Raw genomic sequence first — 25,087 nt, forward strand, 5'->3', positions numbered from 1 at the left:
AGTGTCCCAAAAAAACCTCTTTAAAATACTTTCTTTTTAAAAAGAAACTTAGTCTATTTCTGGCTTCCTGGTAGAATCTTCCCAAAGTTCACGTGTGCTTTTAAATTTATTTTTTAAGTGTCTACAGAGTTGATGTGAGAAGAGACAGGGACCCCTAGTGATCAACGTTCAAATGATTCTGATGTTAATTTAGTTCAGTGTTACAGCATTAATTAAAAAAAATTAAGATGTAGCAGAAAAATCTCAAAGAAATGGTGAACTCTAGTGGTGTTTCTGAAGATACTAAATTGTTAAATTTTTATTAATAAGAAATGCCAGTAAATTCAGAATATGATGGTTTTTTGATTCTAAACAGATTTCGTAACATATGAGGAAGACCGTTTCTATGAGAAATTAAATTATTTAAATAAAATTTTAGTATGCAAATTAAAAAATGAAACCTGATTTACTCTAACAGACAAGACTCTTAAAGTGTAGTTCAATTAAATGAGATTGCATTATGAGTTATATCTTAAGAATTCTTTCTTTGGAAAGATGTGTTGTGCTTGTTTCAAAAGTTCTGTCTAAAAAGACTGAGTCATGTTTGTAGATGAATACCCGTGTGCGATCCTGGGATACTTTGTACCCAAATAAAGTTTAGGTTTGAGTTTGAATTATGACAATTCTTAGATTATTATTATCACTCTTATTTGGATTATTGGCCTTGTCTTGAATTCTAGAGTTTTTGTTGGAAGGACCGTTTACATCAGTAGAATTAGTAATGTACGCATCCCGTAGCATATATTAATAATAAGTACAGAAGATATATTTTATCATGGAATTTAATGAAGATGCATAGTATTATTGTTCTGCTTCATTATCTTTGTTTATTTGAAATCTTTGTTGTTGCATTGTCATGTAAGAAACACCTGCTGTGTATTTTGTGATCTGTGAAGTACAACATTTAAAGAAAATGGAGATAATCTTACTAGTGTTACTGAAATTTTTTAATTTGCACAAGCAAAGAGAAATGCAAAACTGTATCTTCATCAGCTATTGTAAAAGCCTAGCCCTTATTTCCAAAAAACCCCACCCAAAACCCCAACCCCAACACAAAAAAAACCCTTACATTAATATTGTATTCCATGAAATAAAGCTCAAAACTGCTCTGGACTGAGGACCTGTGGACAGTGTTTGGAACAGCCCGGGTGTGGATGGTGTAACGATCCCAGTAACACTGGAAAAGGACAATGTTTGGAAGGATCATCAAGAGGCCCAATGAAGCCTGCTGGTGTGCACTCTAATGAAATGGTGCTTGACACTACGCTTTGTCCAAAAGAGAAAAATTATGAGTGGTCTTTTATACAGTGTCCAGGTAAGGTCTGCTTCCATCCTTATATGTGAAATAAGAGCTGTTTCTCTGTTTAAGCATGCCAAATTAACATAATTATTTTGAGTAATACAAATAACATTTGCACAAGAAATTTTTTTTCTAAAATATTTCCTAAATGTATAGTTAATCTCTGTCTACTGAACACAAATGTGGTCACTGTCATACAAGTTCACACGGGAAATGTAATGCCAATAGTTTAACCGAAATCACTATTTACTTGTTAATAAGTTTTCACCCATCCTATCCATCTACTTTTTCAAATACAACTATATGGATTTGCTTCGGCTTTTGCTTTCTTCTGGCTTCTGTAGCCATCAAAGAGCAGCACAGTTGAGGAGACACTATCCATAGGCAGGTGCCGATGACCAGGAACAGGAACTTCCCGTGTCCCCGCTCTTCATGCCAAAGTCTGGCTGGCCGTGAGAATGGGGGGCTGCCAAATACCCGAGCTGTGCCTCCAGTCTACCTTTTAGACATTTTGAGTAAATGGAATGTACGCTTTTGCAAGCTTAAAGAGCATCTCTGCAGTCTAAATTTAAGCCATACCAATCTGATGATCGTATTTTAATTTTTAAGTTCATTGGAAAAGTAAGCAAGGCATGGGGTGCTTTAGGGCAGTGGAAGCTGAGCTTGGTACAGCCTCCTGCATCGAAATACTCAAACCCTGAAAGCGATGTGTGAAAGCAACGGTGTAGTAGTGCAGGGAAATGAAAAGCACGCTGGGGAGTTTGACAGACCTCCAGTGGTAATTTACAGTAAATAATACAGCTTAAAAGACAGCTTGGAAAGTTGTTTTTTTTAGAATAAATGGTGTAATTGTACTAAAAGTATTTTTCCAGCAACTGTTCCTACTGCTGATGTATTTGAAAGCTGGAGCTTCTCTAGAATCAAAACTTCTGTGGGTACCTGCAACTGTTTGCTCTCCTGGGTACTTTTTTCAGCAGTGTATTCTCTGTGTATGTGTGTGTACGCATATATATGTGTGTGTATACAGTATTATTTAGAAAGCGACATCTCTGAAGAAAGTTTTAATTTGGGATCTTTTTTTTAAATCAATAGGGAGAGAATAAAATTTTTAAAGGTTTAGAAACCGAAATGTAAAACTAAGTGAACACTGTCAAATGTTCAGAGTTCAAACCAAAAAACCTCAAACCATCTAATACTGTTTCCTGAAAAAAGAAGCCTCTAGGAAATTTCTGGAAACAATAGAATGACAGTACATTGTCTAGAAACTTCAATCCTTGGTCTGTATGTTAAAATACAGGTAGGTTGATAATACGTGCAGTTAGACTTTCACTGCAATACACAGTATCTACAACTAGTGGAATTGTAATGGAGATATATATTGCTTGTCTGAAATGTTTGAGTTAGACGATTTCATCACCTTGGTTGTTTAATGGATAAAATGCTGTATTTGTTGTGTGTTTTGACCACGAACTCACTGCAGCTCCACTTTTGTTTTGAAACCCAGTAGTTTTGTGAGTTTGAGGCACATCCTACAGAAGTCATAGGAATAAAATTTCAATTGATGTGCAATTTCATTTTGATTGGTATAGGCTGTAGGTTTTATTCCCAAGCTTTTGTTTTCGTTTTCTGAAAATATTATCTCTAATGGATTATACTGACACAGTTTATTATTCTTAGCACAGCAATTATTTGATGTACTAGAAATAAGATAGAATGTAATATGTATATAAACTTACTGAACAGTTTGTTGTTTGGATGAAAATAAAAATAAATAGGTTATAACATAGTTTGGAGATTATTTTGCCACATGGATGAGTAGTTGGCTAAACCATTCATGTTCGTTCATGTATGCACTTAGTTTTCCTTGTAGAATCATAGAATCATAGAATTGTTAGGGTTGAAGGGACCTTAAAGATCATCTAGTTCCAAACCCCCTGCCCTGGGCAGGGACACCTCCTACTAGACCAGGTTGCTCAGAGCCCTGTCCAGCCTGGCCTTAGAAACTTCCAGAGATGGGGCTACCACCACCTCTCTGGGCAACCTGTTCCGGTGTCTCACCGCCCTCATGGTGAAGAACTTCTTCCTAACGTCCAGTCTGAATCGACCCATCTCTAGTTTTAATCCATTCCCTCTAGTCCTACCATTACCCGACATCCTAAAAAGTCCCTCCCCAGCTTTCTTGTAGGCCCCCTTAAGATACTGGTAGGCCACTATAAGGTCTCCTCGGAGCCTTCTTTTCTCCAGGATGAACGACCCCGACTGTAGTTCCTATCCATGCTCTCTATTGTGCCCCTGGGCAATTGTGTTGGTGTTAAATATTTTAAATTCATTCTCATTTTCTGTGTGTTCAATACTTTAGAACTAGTATTTGGCAGGTAGCGTAAATAAAGCGTTTCTTTTTGTGACTGATCATTTTGAAATCAATAGGCCTAAAAGCAGCTGTCATAGTATTTCTTTTTATATGAATACATTTTTATTTTTTTCATCACATTTCCATTTTAACTGGACTATTATTATAAATAAAATGGCAAATACCATACATATGTAAAAAAAAAGAAAAATAAATAGTGTTGGGTAGTGTTAGGTAGAATGTAAGCCCAAGTTTGCATTTAAAGCCTAAATTTCTCCTCTGAAAAACAGTGTGAATTGATTCTAACTAGTTTGTTTAAAACTAGTTAAAGTATTTTTACACTAGATCTAGATTGTAATGCAGACCTGGTTTTTGTATATTTTTCTTAGCATTAAATTTTTCCTAAAACTATAATTACCAACGTTTGTCAGCATCAGCAACCATTTCAACACAGAGGTCAAAAGCAAATTAGTCATAGAATTACTTATCTTCAGGGCAGAATCAGCTGAAGATTCAGCTACATCACATTTGTACATGTGAGAAAAACTACTCTGTTGCTTCCACTGACGTAAAGTAAAATCACTTAAGGAAAATTGACTTTTTAAATTTAACTCCTAGTTCTTATTTAAAGATCCTTACTGCATCCCGTTATTCTAATTATTACTGTAATTATTTAATACTGATGTCTCCAGTTTGCACTTGTTTGTATCACAGAAAGTTGTTGCAATGTGCAGTTCTTCTGGCGCTTCACTTTTCTCAGTGAAAATCAGCAAAAATGTAATATAATTTTTAAATGGTGTGCCATTTAAATTGCAGGTTGTAGTAGTTCTTATTGCACATATATTTTTAGTTTGATTTAAAATCTCTTCCATTATCTTTGCCTTAATGAAATGTAAGACTATCATATATGACCAGAAAATATTATCACTTGCAGCAAACTAAAATTCACAATAAAAAAATTGATTTTACTTTCATTTATCCTTTAAATAACACAAAAAATAAGAAATATGAAACTAAGCATTAGAAAGAATAGATGATGTACACATCAATGACCCACTAATTAGAGAATACCAGAATGAAACATTCTCCTTATATCGTGATACAGTCTTAATTAGGCAATCTTACTTTAATAGAACACCTATCTAATTCGCTGTTTGAACTTTCAGTTTATTGGGACGCATTTTTTTTTTTTTTACATTTGCTTTAAGTAATTTAATGTGTAAGACATACAAACAAAATCCAAAATGGAGCTGCAATTCATGGTACTTTTGTGTAGCTTTTTCTGGGAAAGCCAACACTGCAGAACGGAAAACTGCCTGGAGGAAAATACCACCAAGTTGTCTAAAAATCAAGTGTTCTTAGCAAGAAGAAAACTTGTAATTTCGAAGGATGTTTATTCAAGACAGTGTGAAAACTTCTGGTCTAGTAGTACAGAAATGTTTGATACTTGTTTACAAGGTTCTGTAGGCGTAGCTACAGAAAAAGGAAGAGATTGCAAACTTGGGAGCTTTAATGGTTTATGAGCCAAGCCTGGCGATGACTGTAAATGTATTAAGTTACTAAATTCTAAAACAGCTCTAAAAACCTTTAAGTCATGCAGTGAAAATCTCTTTTTTTTTTCTCTTTTTTTTTCCTAGCCAAGACACCATGACATTTAGATTAAGAATCCAAATAATAATAAAAAAAAAAAATTAAACTAAATGATGTTATTGGGATATCTGTCCTATGCTGGGCCTTACACACCGCTCGCCAGTAAGGGATCGGCAGGTTTGATGTAGTCTGACACTTGACAAGGTGCTGTAATTGTCACTAATCTGCTGAGCACTAGGAGCTCCAAGGTCCCAGTCTACAGCGAGGTCATCCTTCAAAACCTCCTGGTCGTTCGGCCGAGTCCTGGCAGCAGGATCAATGATTCTGGCGGAATTCACATTGTGATTTTGCTGCAACAGTGATCAGTACTTTCTGAGTTTCTTCAAAACGTGGAATACTGAAGAGGAGTTGTGGTGCAAGATAGGTGGTTTGTAGTGTTATGTTTGACAAAAAGCAATTTCACGCTCTTAGGGTCAATTTACGTCAGTAAGAGTTCCAGTTTTTCTACTTTGACCAAAGCTGGCTGTAGTGAGGAGGGACTGGAGATGTTTGATGTGGTTCAGATGTCCTTAAAACCCCTTAATGTGTCAAAGCTAATGGGAGGATCAGAACTGTTAAAAATAAGGCAATCTTCGGTTAATTCTTTTGTAAGTTCTTTCTCCCCAGTAGATACAAGTTTGAGTGCGAGTTGTTCACGTTCTCCATCACAGTAGCCTTTCAAATGCTTCACAGCAGATTGCATGTAGGTGTGGGGGGTTTTATTTGCTCTCAGTTGGTGACTTACTGTCTCTTGAGAGGTTTCTTAAGCGACTGGGCAGCATTTTAAAGCTAAAGGACTGGATTCAGTCACTCACAGTGGCAAAAAGACTTTCTCACACGCCTTAAGCTCACGTGTCACTACATGGTCAACTTCTGTGCTCTTTTGTGTGAATACATGTTTTGTATGTATGCTATGTATATAGCATGCTATATACATGCTATTTTAAAGAGGTTCTGTGTTAAAGTACAAATGTATGTGCTGGTCATTAGTCAGGAGACTCCTCAGAAATACATTTGACCACAACTTCGTAATCACATAAGGATGATTTTGTTCCCAAGAGCAATTTAGTAACGACTCTTTAAATGTTACATTCTAGCTTGCCAGTGCAATGGCCACAGCACCTGCGTCAACAGTAATGTCTGTGATCAATGTAAAAACTTAACAACAGGAAAACAGTGTGAAACGTGCATGCCAGGATATTATGGGGATCCCACAAATGGAGGACAGTGTACAGGTAAGTTGTTCTGCTGGGAGGAAAAAAAAAATTGAAATGACATTTTATGTAATGTGAATTTAACTTTTTTACTGTAACATGAAATTAACTTTTCTTTGAAGGTAAAATGTTTACTCATGAGCCGATCAGCTAAATTAATGATTCAAAATCAGATTAATATTTTTAAGAGAAACTTTGCATTCAGAATCATCATTTTGCAGTTGTTGTTTGGTCTGGATGCTCTAAGAACAAGACGGTAATTTAAAGATGCTCTCCCAGTTAGGGAAAGGAGGAGAAAGAAGCTGTTTTGTGGGAGCAACACCTTAAATCCTGATATTCCAGAGAGGCATCGTTTCATTCCATGTAAATGATCCTCTTAAAAGCAGTGAGAAGTTTCTTATAAATGAAGTTTGGCACCTACCATAATGTCTGATAGCACTGATTTGTATAAATGTGTGATGCTAGTGGAAAAATTACACATTTAAGAGACCAACGCATGTTATTCATGTGTAGTTCAAACAGAAAAGCCTGGTACACGGAGGATTGTAAGGTACCCTAACCTATTCAATCTGTTCAGTTTTCTAATTGCTGCATTGGAGGATTCTCCTTGAAGTGAAGGAGAGAATGAAGTCCAGTAATGCAGATGGTTTTTGTGTATTGCCGTAGGGCTGCTTTTTTACTTGCATGGGTGATTTTAAAGTTGACAGGTACTCCTTCCCTTATAACTAAATGGGGGAAGGTGGGGGGTATATCCAATATGAAAAGTAATTAAGGTAGTTGAGATTGAATGTAGGAGGCTGCTACAAAATTTTGTCCTATGATGATTTCTTCTCCGTTGTTGTTTCTTTAACTGGACTTTTGCTTGTTAAGGAATGATTATTCATTTAAAGGCTTCACTTGTTCCTCAGCACGTTAACATGCAGCAGTCAATGCATAAAGCTGCGCATCTGGTAAACTCAAGCACGATATGTAGAAAGTGTGTTCAAGGGGATGGAAAGACTAATGTCTGCCCCTATTGACAATTGCACATTTTGCTGTTGCTTTATGACACTTTAAATAATTCTTAATAGTTCTCTTATTTCCTGAAGTTGACAAAATGCTCTTTTGCTGTCTATAGCACTTTATGGCAAAATGATGTATTAATAGAGCTTTTATTCTTCAGGGATACGTTAGCTATCAACCAAATAAGCATTCCATCACCTTTAGTGAATTACGTGTAGTACAATAATGGCTAAAATCAATTTATAAGACCAGTAAAATTATAAATTTTATGACTTGTTTTTTCAACCCTAGTCTTTAGAAGTACATATTTTTATTGGTAGACATGATTTTAACAGGAGCTATTTAAACTAAAGAATGCTTTAAAAAACAAAGATTGTCATTATTTTGAGGCCTTATCTGCATTGGTATATTTTGTAGTATAGAGCCCATAAATCTGTTTAAGTCTTTAAGACATTTTGATGAATGTGGTCATTATGAACTGTTAGATTTTCTTCAGTATCATGATTTTTCTTCCTATGATAGAGGTGCCCAAATTGTGGGCCAGGGATTTCTGCAGGAAATAATACCAATGATCCATAGATAAGCCAAATCAATTTTACTTGGATTTAAGAGGATTTTGGAACCATAGTTCAGATCAGGCAGTGTGCAAATCTAAAGAAAGAAAGAGATAGTTCTTTTTTTAATTTTTTTTTTTTGTTCCACCTTCATTCTGCTAATGTTTTTGGCAACAAAAAAAGAAAGTAGCTGCAAATTAAAACCATAATTAAAGTAAAGGCATAAGGAAAAAATATGATTGGAAGGACGGGCAACCCAGTCAGAAGCTGAACTTAAGTGTGACTGAAATAATGAGAAAATGAGACAGGAAATGGTATGGAATAGTCAATCAAAGAAGAAAAGTCATGAAGAACTGAAAAAAACCCCCCAGTCATCCTCATAGTCCTTTCTCGTGCCGCTTTTCTCTGCTGCTGCTGCCAGCTAAGTTTCTGGCATAACCCTACCAGCATTTCTTTTCTACTGACTCACCCTTCTGCACAGGGGCTGAGACTGCCTGAGCACGTGGTGCATTTTTTCCTCAGAGCTCCCGAGTTATTTCTTTGAGGATCCAGATTGAAAACTTTTTAAGGGAATGACAAGGTAATGGCTCTAACTCCTATACTACAGCTGTAATGCTGTAATATTCTTCATACAACAAGTTGCTATAGTTACAAGGGTGTAACTTCGTTATGAATTGGAGAGCAGCTGAAGCTGGGAAAAGAAGTTGTACTCAGTCCCGACAGTTGAGAGGCAAAGTGGCATACAGCAGGAGAAAAACTAAGAATTATTCTCTTGATGTACTCATGACATACTACATAAAATATTTTTTTCCCAGTGGCCTGAAAAAAATACTTATGAATTCGTACATGTATTCTGCTGTTGTGTTATATACATTTATAGGTAAAATCTCACCTCCCAACTTTGACTATTGGTGATATAGATCAAAAAAAAAAGATTTCCAAGAAAAACTTCCTTTTCTCTTATAGGCTGGATTAGCCTTTGTTATTCCTTAGATCCCTGATGATCTTGAAAGGAAGGAGGAGATGCACAGGAAGTCTGTCAGTCCTCAGAAAACTTTTTTTTTTCCTTAACTATGCCAATCCTTTCCTAAATGCGTTTTTATACTTTTAGGAGGTCATTCAGAAAGCTCTGAAAGAAGCTGACTGTCCACTCCTGAGTGATCAGTTATCTTCTACCTTTGTCCAGGGATGGAAAACTTTGTATGTTTATAACTATTGTCCTTATTATACTCTGGGAATGATGATGCCTTTACAACCGTCATCAGATAATCGATACATTCCTAGTGGTATTGTATCGTGTTATACTATCAGATTACTATGAGATGAGTAACACTTGTTGTAGGAAGAAGATACAATTCATGTTTCCGAAGGTTTTGAATAGTTGTGATTAAACAATGGCTAAAAATAAATTGACTTTTCTGGATTTTTGCTCACTATAATTGCTGACACTTCAATAGCTTTAAAAGAAATTTAAGGACTCGCTTTGCATCCTGATATGATGCAGGCTTAGTAGATGTGACAAACCTAAAAATAAGGACAAAGAAAAGATAGAGGCATAATAACAGGCTTCTGTTATTATAAGCAAAAGGGAGCTGAAAAGAGAAAATGATGATAAAGTGCCTTCCCCTACTTGGGCTGAGGAAGAAGTAATGGGATTGCGTTGCAACAAGAAAGATTAAGGTGGAATACAAGGAAAACTTTCTACTGGTTAAACTGTGACATAGATTGCATAAAGACATTATGAAATATGCATTATCACCTACACTATATTTTAAAAATTCTCAAGTTTCTCTAGCTTTGGAAAAGGGCAGTGGACTAGCGGATTCCACGTGTTCTTCTCCAGTCCTAATTTTCAAAAGATTCTCGGAGTCTGAGATCTAGAATGCAGGGAGGTATTGAGTAAGGGTAAAGTATTTCAATTATATAGGAAAATGATCTATGTATAGAAAAATGACTATGGATATTTGCCATACTATGAGTGCTTAATAAGGATGTTCGTAAGTCTTACCTGTTACTTATTTTGGAATCTGTAGCATTATTGTTACTGCAGCATTAAAAAGCTTTCCATCTAATGCAGGTTTACGCTGTGATTGATCCTCGCTCTAGTTTATTTTTTGTGTCAAAAGCTGTGACTATAATTTTATTACAGTTATCTGTTCTTATTCTTAATTAAAAATGGTTTCAGGTAGTTATTATGTCTGGTGTGAAACAGGTAGCCAAAACATAAAACGAAATTAATTTGTTACCTTATGATATATTTTTAGTTACACAAAAAGATTTGCGTGCTTTGTTGGAAATTAATGATATACAGTGCACTAATTAGTAAGTCCAGACCCTGTGTGTGTGCTTAAGATTTGTAAGCTAAACCCCTGTATGGCAAAGAAAAGCGTAAAATGATAGTACCATCAAAGTTACCGTGTAAAGTTACAGCATCCTTTTCAAGAATCGGGGCAATGTGCAAGAAACTAAGAGGGAAGCCAGAGGCAAATTCTGAATGTGAGGGAACAGAGCATGCTGACAAGGGACAGGTTTTGGGTTCCAGACCAAGCTCCAGTTCTGTTTACACCTCTTATCTGACTGGTCTGGAGTGCAGACGCATGAGCGACCCTTGGAGTGCTAAATGCAGTGCTGTCAGTCTGTGCCGGGAATATTTAAGAAATCAAAGCTCCAGTGATTTAACAGAATAAGGCGCGCACACACTCTGTATTGTGGTGAAGCTTAGATGAGAGCTGCCCAGCTCAGCCTTGTTTGCTTCTGAGCAGGTAAAGCTCTCCAGATGTAGGGAGCCTTGTAGTCTGAGATGTTGAAGAGTTGGAAGGCAGATATTCCAAATTACTTTCTTTCTTTTTTTTTTAAATTCGGCTCAAGTCCCATTTGAGGTACAACTTTGAAGCCATGACTATAAAAAATCAGTAATAGAAAATTCATCATTAAATATTGATGGATTTGGAAAATAAAGGAGCTCTGACTGTAGATGGGAAAGATACTGATTTGCTGCCTTGGTGGTTTCTCTTAGTGTTATGTTTTCTTCAAGGGCTTGTTCTGTCATGTGCTGCGTGTCTGGGAAATATGCAAAGCTTTTATAGAAATTCTAGAAAGAGAGTTATACGTGTACAACAGACTGCAGCTTAAAGTAACAGGAGAAAACTGGATGGGAGATTGCTTGGAACAATTTTGTGTAATCTTGGCAGCATTTTTTAGCATTATTTTCAAACTTATTAATCATCTACTTAGTTGTCAATGTTAAAAAAAATTACTCTAGCTGCTTATCATCTTGTCATTTTCTTTATGCATGGTATTTTTAAAAATTATTCTTAAAATGTATGAGATGCCAGGAGAGAATTCTTTACAGTAACTTATGACACACACTGTGAATGTATAATACATTTAATAATATGATAACGTAAGCACTTTGCTGTATTGCCCTTTTTTCATAAACTGATAACATCCCAAACAGCGTTCAGTTTTCCCATAATTGCACTACCATTGCTGTTGCTTTTACAGTAGGAGTAAAACTGTGAGTACCAGCGCAGCAGGAACATCATGTTTTAACTTGCACCTCACGCTGTCTAAGCAGGGTTAAAAGGCATGGTGTTTAAGACACACTGGTGGCCATTCTTTAAAAGCCTCCTACCAGATAGGCTGTATGGGTGAAGTTTTTTAAGCAAATCTGTAGCATTTCTATTTCCTTTATAGATCTGTCACCTTCCCTGCTATCATACAGTCGGACACTTTCAATACTCAAGGCACCAGCTTCCCCCCACATTTGATTTGGAATCATTGTGTTTGAAAATGTGAAGTTAATTGTTTACTGGAAACATTTAATTTTTTTCCCAGATCTTCAAACTATTAGCAAAACCAAACATGTTTCTAGTGAGCGTACACCACGTAGGATCCACTGCAGCTAGGTGAGAGGTCTGGGTGCCTTTTTTGTTCCTCCATTACATGGAGTGTGAAGGAGAGAATAAATCTGAGTTTTTCTGCTGTTCTTCTAAAGCATCTGTCTCTGTAAGAGTGTGCCTTGTGCAATGTCTGCTTCTTTTGGACGTTGTATAACTCAGTACTTTTTACCTATATTTATATATGTGTGTGTATGTGCATACATCTACACATACTACTCCCTGAATTCGTTCCACGTGAATTTAGGCATCTACATATTAGCTGTCCAACTTACATATATATACACCAAGTGTCTCAAGACATTAAAAAAAAAAGATAAGCATCAATAAAGGGCTAAGTTCTTAGACTAGCTTGAACATACATTGATTTAGGTGAGGTTGAGCCCAGCAATGAAACTTCTGTTGGTTAAAAGAAGAAAAAATAAAACTTATTAGTGACTTGTTGATACCTAAAATCTTCAGTAACAGGAGGAAAATCCATGGTGTTCAAATCTTGCTGCTCAAAGAACGTGAGTATTCTGCTGGGTAGCTGACGTGTGAGCTGTGGGGGTTTTGAGAGAAGAGGCTGAGGGTGGCAGAAGCCATTACTTCTGGTGTCTGTGAGAGAGAGACATGAGAAAGATGTTAAACTCATCATGGCAGCTAATTGAAAATTGTCTCCTTGCTTTCTAGGTTCTGTCTAACTTTGAAAGACATCTACTGGGTAGATTTATGGATTGTTTTTCTCTGGCACTGTTTCTAACATTTTTACCTGTTCAGCAGTAGCAACCTTCGTAACACATTTTGGTCATGACTGTCCATGGAGGAACTGATACTGATTTCCTTCCTTCGTTTCCTTCTCTCCAAAATAAATACTGTTAAAAGCTACCATGGGCATGATCAAGAACAAAGTCCTGTTCCTATAGGGCAATCAGTGCGTTAGATATTTGGAAAAAATAATAATTCAGTTTCACTTACAAGGAGCACATGTGCATTAGAGTGGCTGTTTTTGTAGGCAGCACATCTAAGAAACCCCACAATTACTTTGAAGTAATCTGTAGTCGCTTTATTAGAACACAAACATCAACCTGAACAAGATTATCTATGGAAAACTAGGGGAGGTGTACTAAAGACAAAATGGAAGCAGATCTACCTTTTGCTACCAAATAATTTCAAGGCGGATGTCCTTCTTTGCCATTTTCTTTCCAATTGAAAAATTTATTGCTTTGTCCAAGCTGAATCAGGCTCCATACAATCCACACTAGATCTTAGGAAAGTCTCTTTTTTTCCTCTCCGGTTTGTTTTGATGCTGTTCTTTGATATAGATAGGCCTCTTCCTTGCTGAAGCATCTCTTAGTTTCTACTGCTGCTTCAGGTTTTCTGCATCTTGTCATCTTCTCTCTTAACCCTGACTGCGGCTCCCAATAGTTTTTGCAAAGCTTATAATTTTTATTTGCAGCCAAGGAAGAAGCAGTTTCCTCTGCCATCTAGAGAGTACAAAGTAACCCATGGTGCCCAGGGCAATAATGTCTTTCTGCTTGCTCCCCAGCCATACTTTTAGAATATATATACAGGAACATGTGTGTGTGTGTGTATATACATACACAGTGCACAGTATTTGTATATTAAATTGTAATACAGCAAATTACATAATTTCACACATTAAAGAAAGCAACCTGTCTTTTCATAATGGAAAAAGTTGATAGTGTGACAAGGAAAACAGTTTAATGTTCAGTTTCTTTTTTGAACTAAAATATGCTGTTGTCTACTTAGTTTATAGAAAGATACCGGGTAATTTCCCTTTAGACTTATTTTTCCAGGTTTCAAAAAGTTATACAAGCAATACGGGAACAGAAAACAGCAGTCTTAATTTTTCACTTCAACACTATCACTGCGTAGCTTTTAAATTACCTGTAATTTGGGAATGCGTAGGGCAGGTGTAGAGAGGCATCAGCCTGAATATTCTGTGTATGAATATTTTATGACTGTATTTGTGTCAGTAAACTTGAAATTGGAAAAAAAATATTTCCCTAAGAATCATTTTATTTAGTAAATATCATAGCACAATGACATATTTGAGTTTTAGTCTCAGAATACCCAGAGGCTAATATATCGTAGTATTAGGAACTGTATGATGCTACTTTAAACAGGCAAAATTAGGCAGATGCTGTTGGCCTGAGAAATAGTTTTTGGAAGGAGAAATAAAATCTTACATTTAAAACTTCATCAAGGGATTTTTTTTTTTTTTTTTGGTAACCTGAAATCATTTTGTTCTGTTGTGATTCAGAACTTTACAAACAGATTCTGCAGTAATCCTGTCCTTTGTAAATATTTTCAGCTAGAATGGGAATTGAAGGTTGTGTCTGTCAGGGAGGTCCCACCGCTGGCCCGTGTCTGAGACACACGTTGGTTACTTTTCAGGGCTGTCACAAAATGGCTGTACAATTGAGGGGTTTGTTCTCTTTAACGACACAAGTATTCTAGGCATTTCTAGTTGTTGGAGGTAGTTCATGACAACTCTGAGCAGCAGGAAAGTGATAAATGTTTTGTTTTGTTTTAGATGAAATTTATAGTCTGCTTTTGTAAAGGCCATTTTAGTGTGCTGCTTTTTTTTTTTTTTTTTTTTTTTTTTTTTTCCCCTCCTTCTTCTGTGAGCATGGCTGAGCACTGGAGCAGGTTGCCCAGAGAGGTTGTGGAGCCTCCCTCCTCAGAAATATTCAAAAGCCTTCTGGATACCATCCTGGGCAACAGGGTCTAGGTGGTCCTACCTGAGCAGGGGAGTTGAGTTGGACCAGATGATCTCTAGGGGTCCCTTTGAGCCTCAGCTGTTCCGTGATTTGAAAACAATGCCATGCACTAAGGCATTAAAGACCAGGCATTTTGAAACTTCTATTTTTCATGTCATGTTATTTTGTAGTAATACAGCATCTGTAATATATTTATGTAGTAGCTTTAGGCTCATCACATTTTGGTTCCATGCACCGGTCCTAAGGGAGGGTAATGCCTATCTCTGAAAACCTTGCAAGAATTCTTCAAATTTATATTTAGGTTACCACTAAGCTCCTGTCTTGTCAAGTGTTTAGACAGTGATTTACAAGGGATCTCTCCATTGCCTTCATATTCATTGGCGGGTTGAAGATCTTCAGCATGCAAAGTTGGAGTAGTGTCTGGTAATACCTTGATCTAAGCAAATTTATTTTTTTAAAGGGTTGATTAGGAGTTGAGCTCAGCTGGTAATTCATGCTATTTTTTCTAGGTCTAACTTTTCTTTGGCTTCTTTACTTATCGTGATTTATGATTGTATCTATGTTTCCTTAGAAATGCATGCAAAAACTGCATGTGTTGTACAAGTAGCCTGGGGAGCTTCGTATGATAATTACTTCTCTGCTTTATTAAGATGCTCTTTATCTTGTTTCACCCACTTTAGTTTAATTTTGTGTCCTTTGCAAAGTGGAATTAACACAGCTGTGCGGGGAGGAGATATGCTGCTATCTGTGAGTGGCTCTGTAACTCCATCAGTGTTGCCCTGTCTCATACTGTGGAAGGCCTGATCCAGTGTTTGGATTCGTCAGACCTTTCTTGTTACGCTACAGTTATCCGTGCTTTCTCTGGGTTGTAGCACGAAGCACTCTACCACAAAGGCCTTTCAAAATGTAAAGCTAATGGAAGTGCACGCTTTCATTTACATGATATGTAAGTTAAGAAGTTATTTGAGATCTGGCAACCGGTACATTTCTGTGTAGAGTTCAAGTTGAGTTGCCTTTTGTTCGTTGTTTTTTTTTTTTTTTTTTTTTTTTTTTTTTTGTTCACTAGGTTCTAGAGTCATTAAACAGCTGGACACATGGCAAAGCTTTTCTCCCCAAAGCACATTCAGGCTGAAAAGTTGTAAATTCTAGATGGACTATCAGCTAATAGCTGTTAGAGGATCACAGTGTTGACTTCATACTGTGAGACCCGAAAGAGCATTTGATGACTGATGTGCAGCTCTGTCAAACATTATGTGGCCAAATCAAAGAGAACAAGTCAAAAAATCCACACCCAAACACCCAAATGAAAAAAGACCCCCAAGCCCCCAATCCACAGCAGGAACCCCTTGCATGATCGTTCATTACAATTCTTGGCATAAATGCTTGTGCTAATTTTTATAGTTCTCTGATCTTTCTTTTGTGCCTTTATTATAAGGTTTTATGGCTGTATCCCTGTTTTTTGCACATGCTTTTAGACCTGACCCAAGTGAGCCACATGCCTGGTTTTGAATCAATGAGTAAATAAGCTTTTTCCAGAAGATGGAGGCATCTGATAGTTTTTACCTGCATGCACCCAGCTACTGTTCTCGATGAATTAACCATCAAACTAAACTGCCTAAACTGATTTTTGTGCTCCGAAATGGGGCATTCTGTGCACGTTGCCTGAACTCTGGGCATAGTGTATTTAGACTATATCCATATATAAGGTGAGCACTAATGTCAGCTGGGAGCAGATGAACTACAGTTAATTTTGTTTAAAATCAAAATGCTGGAAGCAGTATTCCCATTTTGCATAAGGATTTACAATTAGTGCACCCATTCTGACAATCAGTTGATACAAAACTGCACCGTAGCGTAGACTAAGCCTTCAGTAGTCAGACCAGACAAAATTGTTTGCTCTTTAGGGAATTTAGGTGTCAAACTCCCAGACTTCCAAGGTGGCAGACTTCCAAAGCTGAAAGCCTAATGCTTTAGTACTGAAATCTCATGTGGTAACCTGCCCTTCAGGCTTTCCCAGCCCCTGATATCCATCACTGGTATCACTTCCAACATCTGTTAATAGCAGTTCTCTGTGGGGAACCGTCATACGGAGTGTCATTTTGATGAAAACATGTAGGAATTATTGTAAGCTGTGATAACCAAGGAAACAAAGAATACCTGAGCTCCATAAAGCTGCATGTTAAAGAGAACTAATTGATCATTTCTTTATAAATCCTAGAAAATTGTGTATCCGTCCAGCCCAAACCATGAAAATGCTTGTAGTTGGAACAAATTTTTTTAAAAAAGAGCTAGTTTAACTAGGATATTCATTATTTTATTTCATTAACTTTTTCTGCTGCTGTGACAACAAAGTGGTGACACATGTCCAGAAGCATGTTTTCTATTAGCCTGTAGTAATGGTTTCAATGGCATAAAAGCTGTCATTCTTAGCTATTAATCTTCAGTGAGCAATGACCTGATGTTTCGCTCAGATCATGTATTGTTTAGAAACAAAAGACAGGTGTTCACAGTCCAAATTAGTATAACAAAATGCATGTCAATATAAAATCATTATATGAAGTAGGTAGAAATTTAAAATAGAACGTCTAAATTTTGGCTCTCAAGCAGTCATTAATCTTTCTTCCCATTGAGTCTGGCAATCATATAAAATTGGTAATTGAAGTCTCGTAAATTAAAAACAAGCTGGAGTTACAGCATCTAGTTTTGTAATAACTGGTGTATAGCTTATTTCTAAGAGACTTTAAAAAAACCCCACAACTTTCTGTACTTTTTTAAATGGTTTCTCTCTTATAACTAAATTTTCGAAATGGGGAAGCTGTGATGTGTTCAGTTACGTGGGTCCGGTTAGTACTAATAGGAGTCTCACAGAACCTGTTTAAGCTGTATTGTAATCATTGATGTGTCTCATGCTTTTCAGCTGGTGATGATATCAGCAGCAATTTTTGCAGTAGAGTGATTCGTGCATGCGTGTCCCTAGAACGCAGCGCAGGCCCAAGAGGAAAATATTGTACAGAGGTAGTAAAAGATATTTATGGTCAAGATAACGCTAACAAACCAAGGGTATTAGTTGCTAGTAGGCTGGAAAACAGGACCCTGTAGCTTTGTTACACCTGGTGTATTTAGTCCTCCTTCCCTAGCGTTATGTGGATACGGACTTGGTGCTGCAATTAGCACAGGGGGGATAATGAGAGTTAGAAAGTTCTGGTAGGGATCAGCTCCGCTATCCCGTCTTTGCAGTGATGTCTTCAAAATGTTTGTTCCTGTTCATTTCATCCTGACTCTTCCTGTGGCACGATGCCTGGAGTTTGGATCCTTTTGTCCGGTGTTGTCCTTAGAGGTCAGCACCCACGCTGTTGTGAAACGAATGAGAAGGATGAAAAATAAGCTTCGTCACTATGTAGAGTTTGGTTTATTAGTTTTTAATAGAGCTATTAAAGTGATATTCAGTGTTTAATATCAGAAAAGAGGTAAGTAGGTAAACTCTACTACTGCTGTAGTTAGCTGTAAATTTGGTTTTTTCTCTTCTGCATGGGAATTCTGTGTTGAAGAGGTTTCTGGTCCAAAATCTCATATGCAGGGGCCTTGAGCCCTATGTAATGCAGGACTGAGAATGCGGACAAAGAGGTTTTAACTGTCATCTGAAGGAAAAACCAACAGAAATGTAGAAAGCATAAAGGTACACAGTGTCCTCGTCTAGCAGTATAAACAGCAGCAAAAGCATTTTCTTTTGCATCTTCCTAAAGTAGAATTAGGAATGAGCATTAATTGATGAGAGTTTTGACAGTCTTAGAGAATGACATGGCAATTTGGGATACAGAGCTTTTATGCAGTTTTCCTGTTTAGCCATTCTAATGTCTAACATGTAGAGAATTGCATTTATGGAATTCACCGATGTGTTAAAGATCGTGGGTTTGGGTATTCCATCATTAGGTGTCTAAAATTTTAGAGGAATTTTTATATTCAGTGAAATATTATGTTCTAGAATCCTTCTTTTCACAGTGACTATGTCTGCGTAGTTAAAAATCAAAAGCATCTTTTAGTCCAAGTACTTTGTGGTAATTCACATAAATAACAGATATTCAGTGCATTGGAGGCTTATGATATAGACCCCAGGAGTCTATGTGAATAAAGACATTTTCTATAAAAAGGGATAAATGTTGGAGATCAGTGAAAAAGAGAGTGTACGGTATGCTTCATACTGTCTACAGGTACTAGAATATAGAACTAAATTTAAAAATAAAAAAATCCACTTCCACTGTTTGTCTTGTACCTTGGTTTCTAAGAAACAGTGGGTCACAAGTTCATAGTAAAACTCTGTGATAAGAAGCTGTAATTTAAGATTATTCAGAAAAAGAAAAGCTTACATATGGTGCTAAATTCCAATAGAAACCATGATTTTGTTTATCCTATACAAACAAAATAACTAAAGGTTTTGACAAATGAGGGGGCTGTCAAGAAGTCCCATTTTGTAGTAGTGGTGGTGGGTTTTTATTGTTATTTCTTTTTCTTTAAAGTGTTGAATAGAGATAATGACACCAATTGCTCACTTTTATACAATACCCTATTATAGAATAAAACCACTTAATATTAACTAAAATGCTGGAGTTTGTTTTTAGTAGTAGGTAGAGGGCTTCTTGGTACATACGAAACGTAAAGAAAAGAGCCCAGTAAGGTATTCAAGAGAAGCTTCATATTGCTTTTTGCGGAGAGATTGTTAGAATAGTTAGAATAAGCACTCTTTTTTTTTTTTAAGACGACCTTTTTCCCCAAAGGTGATTTGAAAATTTACTTTCCGTCCTTTACTGAATGCTGTTTATTGAACAGTGTTCAAGATAGTCTGGATACTGAATGAATAAAATGCCTGCACTTGGGCTTAGTTATGAACTTAAATTCACTCCAATCAAGGTGTATTGCAAATAACTCCCGTACTATTAAAGCAGAAGAAAAGTGGATTACTGTAAGAAAAATTTAATTGAGGAACTTTGAAAAAGACATCTTTAATTACAGTTCCGGTTGTTTTTTGACTGCCAAGCAAAATGTGCTAAGCAAACTTTTCAATATGCTATTAATTGTTGTGTATACATATAATTTTCTTTTTCTTTTGCTTGTTGTAGATTAGACCTGTATTATGTTGATTAGACCTGGAATAAAGAGTATTTATAAAACGTATTTCTGATGTGCTGTCCGAGCTGTGTATCAGTATGTTCACCTTTCTAATGAAATCTGTAAAGTCGCTGGTTTCCAAAAGATGTTCCGAGAGGAGATAGGTAGGGCATGATTTAGAAACCTTCAGCTGTCCAGAAATATAGTGATTCTGCCTGCCTTCTATAAGCAAACGTATTTTACCTTGTATTGAAAAAGATGTCAAGAGCTCACTTAGCTACAGTGTATAGGTGGGGCAGATGCTAGCCTTCAGTTGTGGGCTGGCAGTTGTAAGTTGAAGATGGTTTTCGTAAATCATACTTGATCCTCAAATAAACATTTGACTACAACCAGAGTAGTCTTCTCCCAAATGCAATAGAAACAAGAATTAAAAAAAGAGTAGGCATTTAATTTGTTTGTTATTTCTGAACCTACCCTTCTAGATGTTTCTAGGTGCAGAGAAGCTCTCATTCTCTCTCGTTACTGCAACCACTGACAGTTTCCCTCTTATTCTCGTAGTTTTAAATGCAGAGACATCTGCAGTCAGGCAGAAATTCCAGCATCTCTGTCTGTAAACTTTCCCCAGGAAAATCCCACAAATATGTCTTCTGACAGCTGGTCAGGTAACATGACTGCAATTTTACCAATTTTACAGCCTAAAAGAATTTAATTTCCCGCCCCCCCTTTTTTTTTTTAAATATGGTTATGTATCCGTCAGTTTAAATTAGGTCAGAGATGTAGAGCAGAACCTCCCAGTGTAACAGAAGACCATTGAGTCACTGATTTGAATCCCTAGATGTGAATATGCCACCAGGACAGGAGAGCCAAGACCTACAGGCTGTTGAGAAAATAGCTTTTGAAGCATCAAGCAACTTTTTCCAACTGGTAGAATGAAGATTCTCAAAAAAACCTCTTGTAATGCCATTTCTGTTTGATTGCAGTTGATTCCTCCTTCATTTTCCGAGTGGTTAATGCAATGCATTACAATGGCAGGCCACATTAGTTATTTAAGGAAAAAAAAAGCTCCACTCTCAGTTGAATGCATTAAAAATCAGTCATATTTTGTACCTCCTAATGGCTAACACAGGGAAATGATTTGCTGACTTCTTTACATTTTGTGGTGTTTTTGTCTGATAAATCGTGTAAGGCATTTCTCTTCTTAGGGCTTTTACTCTGAATGACCAAATACACACAAATAGTTGCAATCACCAGTTGTTGATTTCAGTTGTTTTTCACCTTAGATTGGATTTTTTATTTTTTTTTTTTTTACATTTAAAGCCACTATGAATAGCTACCGAGTGGTTTTTAAATTGTTTTGCCTTTCGTACTGCTTTATAATAATCTTTGATTTTTATTTTTTTTTTCCTGTTATAATTTAGGAAGTTATAAATTTTCTTAGAGGGGAAAAAATAGCAGTCTTTTGATGGAAGGAGGTTTTTGTCCAGAATTTTCAAGTAGAGAAGCTGCTGTCTTTCTCAAGAAAAATTAAAAAGACAAAATTTAAAAAAATGTACTAAGCCTTTGGTGTCTGTAAAAGACATCTTAAACACATCTCTCTTTGGACATGCAAAGATGAAGGTGTCCAAAATCATCAGTTTGTCTTTTTCCTTTAAAGAAACCCACAGTCAACAAAACCCACGGTTTTAGTTTTTACTAAACCTAGTAAAATTTTAAGTCTGCCGGATCTGAAATTACTTCTTTAAGTAATTCTGATTTTATCTTATGTTTTCATGCGAGAGGCCTCTTCACAAACAAGAAAGCTAAGAGTAATTTAAGGAATAATATTTTAATCTTGTAGGCATGTGAAAGGAGCATCACTTTAAAGGCTTGCATGCTTAAAGAGCTGTGCTATACATCAGATATAGAGAATAGCTGATGTATAACATATATACGAAACCTGCAGCTTAACCCACTGTAAAATTTGTAGGCTATTTAGTTCATAATAACATATCATACTGTATCTAAAAATTAAAAGAATGACTGTAAAGAATGAAAAGGAAACTGATAAGTAGGACGCTAAATTTATCTTCAAATAAAGTGCTCTTCATGTTTTCACATGGGATTTTCCAGTTTTACATGTTCAAAGTCTAAAAGTTTCAGTTTTTCACGCAGATTAACATGAAGAAAATAAAATTGGTGATACTTAGTTCCAGAATTCTCATGGAAATGTTTTGGTTTGGCATGGTTTTTTGCTAGAAAATACGTTATTCCGGAATGATCCCACGAGCAAGCTATAAAAATTCTGTACTGTAATTCAGTATTGACATGAAAGAGTCAGGCACAGCAAGACTCTTGTTAATTGTTTAAGATTTTATTCAGTTCATAACAAGAAAAAATATCCCGTCTTTCAGTGTTAATCTTCTGTGTTGCTTTTTCATTATCTACTTGTATAAAACAAAATTATGGTTTTCCAAGCTGTCTTCGTAATGGTAGTTGCTGATGATTAAAGATAGATTTAGTATGATTGCTTGAGAGGTATTTATTACAAACAAACAAACAAACAAAAAAGCAGTTCACTTTTTTGGATGAATACTTTAAACAGAAGAAATAATGAAACACAAACACCGCAGAGCTATTTTGCCAAAGTGTAAGAACAGCTTAAGAATAGACACAAGCCTTTAAAAGGAGACGGTTGCCATAGAATTGTGTTGGTGTAATCAAAGTAAATTTTGTTTTCTGCAACAGAAATTCGACTTGTTTGTTGTTCCCAGATTTGTTTTGGGTTTTTTAGAATAAATAACCTACTTCAGGAATGTATGTATCAGTCCAAAAATCGAAGGAAACTTCACTTGTGATTGCCAGATTGTTTGACCGTGACACAGTATTGCTTTTCAGGTACAAAGTAATTGCCTTATTAGTAGTCTTAGGTCATGGTCAAGTGAAATTGTCTGTGTTTTGTTGTGACTATAAATTCCACAAAAAAATTAAAATCACACTCAGGCTTGGGTGAATTGCTTTTTTGGAATGGGAGGTGGCTATGGACAAGAGCATGTCTGTAAGCACCAGGTTGGCCTCTAGAATGCCGAGGAAGAGCAGAGGGCCGGCTGCACTGCAGTCTGAGAGAACAAATCTGGTGCCTATTGAAAAAATTGCAATGTCGTCAGGGGTGTCTAATTTTACAAAAATGGCTATCTGGGTGATTTGGTGTATTTGCCTTTTCCAGAACAAATTTTTAATCCAGTATTGATCTGATAAAAATATCTGGTTTTTATGAATATTGGGAATAGCCGACCTTGCTTTAAATGATACATATGTGATATATATATATATATGTATATGATTTGGGTGGTTGCAGAATTCCTGTATATCCTGTATATACAGATTCCACATCCTGCCTGTATAAATCCCCAAACTATATCTACTCCTTTTCCCTTTTCTCTCTCTGGCAAGTATAGTGTCTCTCAGTCCTTAGTACTGTCTTAATACATGAAGATTTTTTTTGTGTTTTCTGTGCTGTTATTGTACAATAAAAAAAAAAAAGGTTTGAGACCACAGAAAGATAAATCACAAGATAAACCAAAAGGGATGAAAACAAAATTAGTCATATATGTGCTGATTAGTTTAATAGGACTGACTTACCATGATGGTTAGTTGTGCCACTATAAAATGACAGTTGCATTTGACCCGCATGTACTTTTGGAGTGCTTGCAGGAAAACAATAGTCCTTTCTAATGCCAACCTTTTTTTTTTTTTTTTTGAACACATATTTTTATTGCTCATTGCTTCATGGAAGTTATTTAGCTTAATTTTAATGCTACTTAATTAATGATATTGCGTAAGTGTTGGGCACATTTGTTTGCTTTTGCATTTGCCTGTCTCAAAGGTTGAGTGGATGTATTTCCTACAAAAGTAATTTTTGAATGCTGAAAGGGTATCAGGGGCTTCCAGTTGAGTATGCATTTCCAGAAAAATAAGTGACTAGACAGTTTTGTAATATTGTTTCAGAAGGGCAGCTCTCGTATGAGTAGGCTAATGGATTACAGAAGTGAACGCTTACAGTGAAATTGAGCATTACAATGTTATATCTAATCTGTGTTTATACTTGTTATTTCTTACTTAGTCTAACTTCATGAGAAAGCCTGTATCTCCTTTTTTAAAAAAAGCATATACAATGTGTATGTTTTTCTACAACATATATGTGTTTTGATGTGTATGGGGTTTTTTGTGTTTTTCGTGATGTGTATGGGACTTGCACGTTACCAAAATTAAAGGACTGCACCTCAATATTTAATAGCAGTGTCATGGCTTTCCTTTTAAAAAGAATCAGCAAGGTGTCTTCAGGGAATTATCTGTGTGCAGCTACTAGTTTAGTAATCTTTGAAGTAAGCAAACATATTGAGCTACAGTACCATTTGTAGTGAGCTCTGTTTGAGAGAAAAATCACTCTTGCAGCTATACATTCTAGATGAGGGCTAAGCAATAAGTGTTTTTAAATTCAATTGTCTAAAATGCATACTTCGTGGAAATAGTGATGGGTATTCTTTTGTTGTCAGCATCAGCAAGAACATTTATATGCTGAGCTAGCAACTCAGAATCAATCATGCTGTGGATTTATTATTTAATAATTTCTATAGGGTTGTGATTTTACAGCATGGATTTTCTCTACTGGATTATATTGTTTTCATGTATTCTTTCTGTTCCACTTAGAATCTGCATGTTGTAGAGTAGTGTGAACTGCTATTTCCCTAAAAATGGAGTAGAAATTGCCAGGGTGGTGTGATTTTTGTTTTGTTTTTAAAGCTCTCATGTCATAATTTCAGTTAATATGTAAAAATAACATGACAAAAATAGATTGAAAATTACATATTTTAGGTAGATTTATTATTGTAAGCCATAGATTATTTATTTATTTAAAATAGTTAAAGATTGATAAAACGTTTGCATGGTAGTTAAGTGTTTAAAAGAACTGATTAACCAAAAGCGCATGTGCATGATGGAAGCCCAAGTTGGAGAGGAGAGCATACAGTAGTATGGGAAGGCTCTTGAAGTTGGGTTGAACTCACTGTTTCTATCCATGTGAGCGGCACAGAGTGCGTGTGCACCTACAGCACTGCAACAGGTCACCCTCGCAGTAAAAGAAAAGTGTTTTCTCCTGTTTTGATGGAGGCTGAAACTTCGTAAAATGCTCGAGTGTGGCAGTAGCTGAAGCTGTCCTTATTAGCTGAGACTCAGTGGGATGGCTTAGCTAACATCATACACAGCCACAGAAAATACGGTGTTGTAGGAGAACTC

The 25,087-nt window shown here is 36.2% G+C and overlaps 1 protein-coding gene across 6 annotated transcripts in view; it reads left to right on the plus strand.

The window, feature by feature from the left end:
* ATRNL1 (attractin like 1) overlaps positions 1 to 25,087 on the plus strand; it is a 523,801-nt gene that overhangs the window by 138,954 nt on the left and 359,760 nt on the right. For all 6 annotated transcript variants that reach the window (XR_008467222.1, XR_008467223.1, XM_054207467.1 and 3 more), the window contains exons 18-19: positions 1,136 to 1,354; positions 6,416 to 6,553. Coding sequence is in view for 4 of the 6 variants with exons in the window: in XM_054207467.1 (XP_054063442.1) it covers positions 1,136 to 1,354; positions 6,416 to 6,553 (357 nt within the window). In the remaining 2 variants the exon portion in view is untranslated. The remainder of the gene's footprint in view (positions 1 to 1,135; positions 1,355 to 6,415; positions 6,554 to 25,087) is intronic.

This window comes from Rissa tridactyla, chromosome 6 (genome assembly GCF_028500815.1).
Source record: "Rissa tridactyla isolate bRisTri1 chromosome 6, bRisTri1.patW.cur.20221130, whole genome shotgun sequence".
In the NCBI taxonomy this organism is placed as follows: Eukaryota; Metazoa; Chordata; class Aves; order Charadriiformes; family Laridae; genus Rissa; species Rissa tridactyla.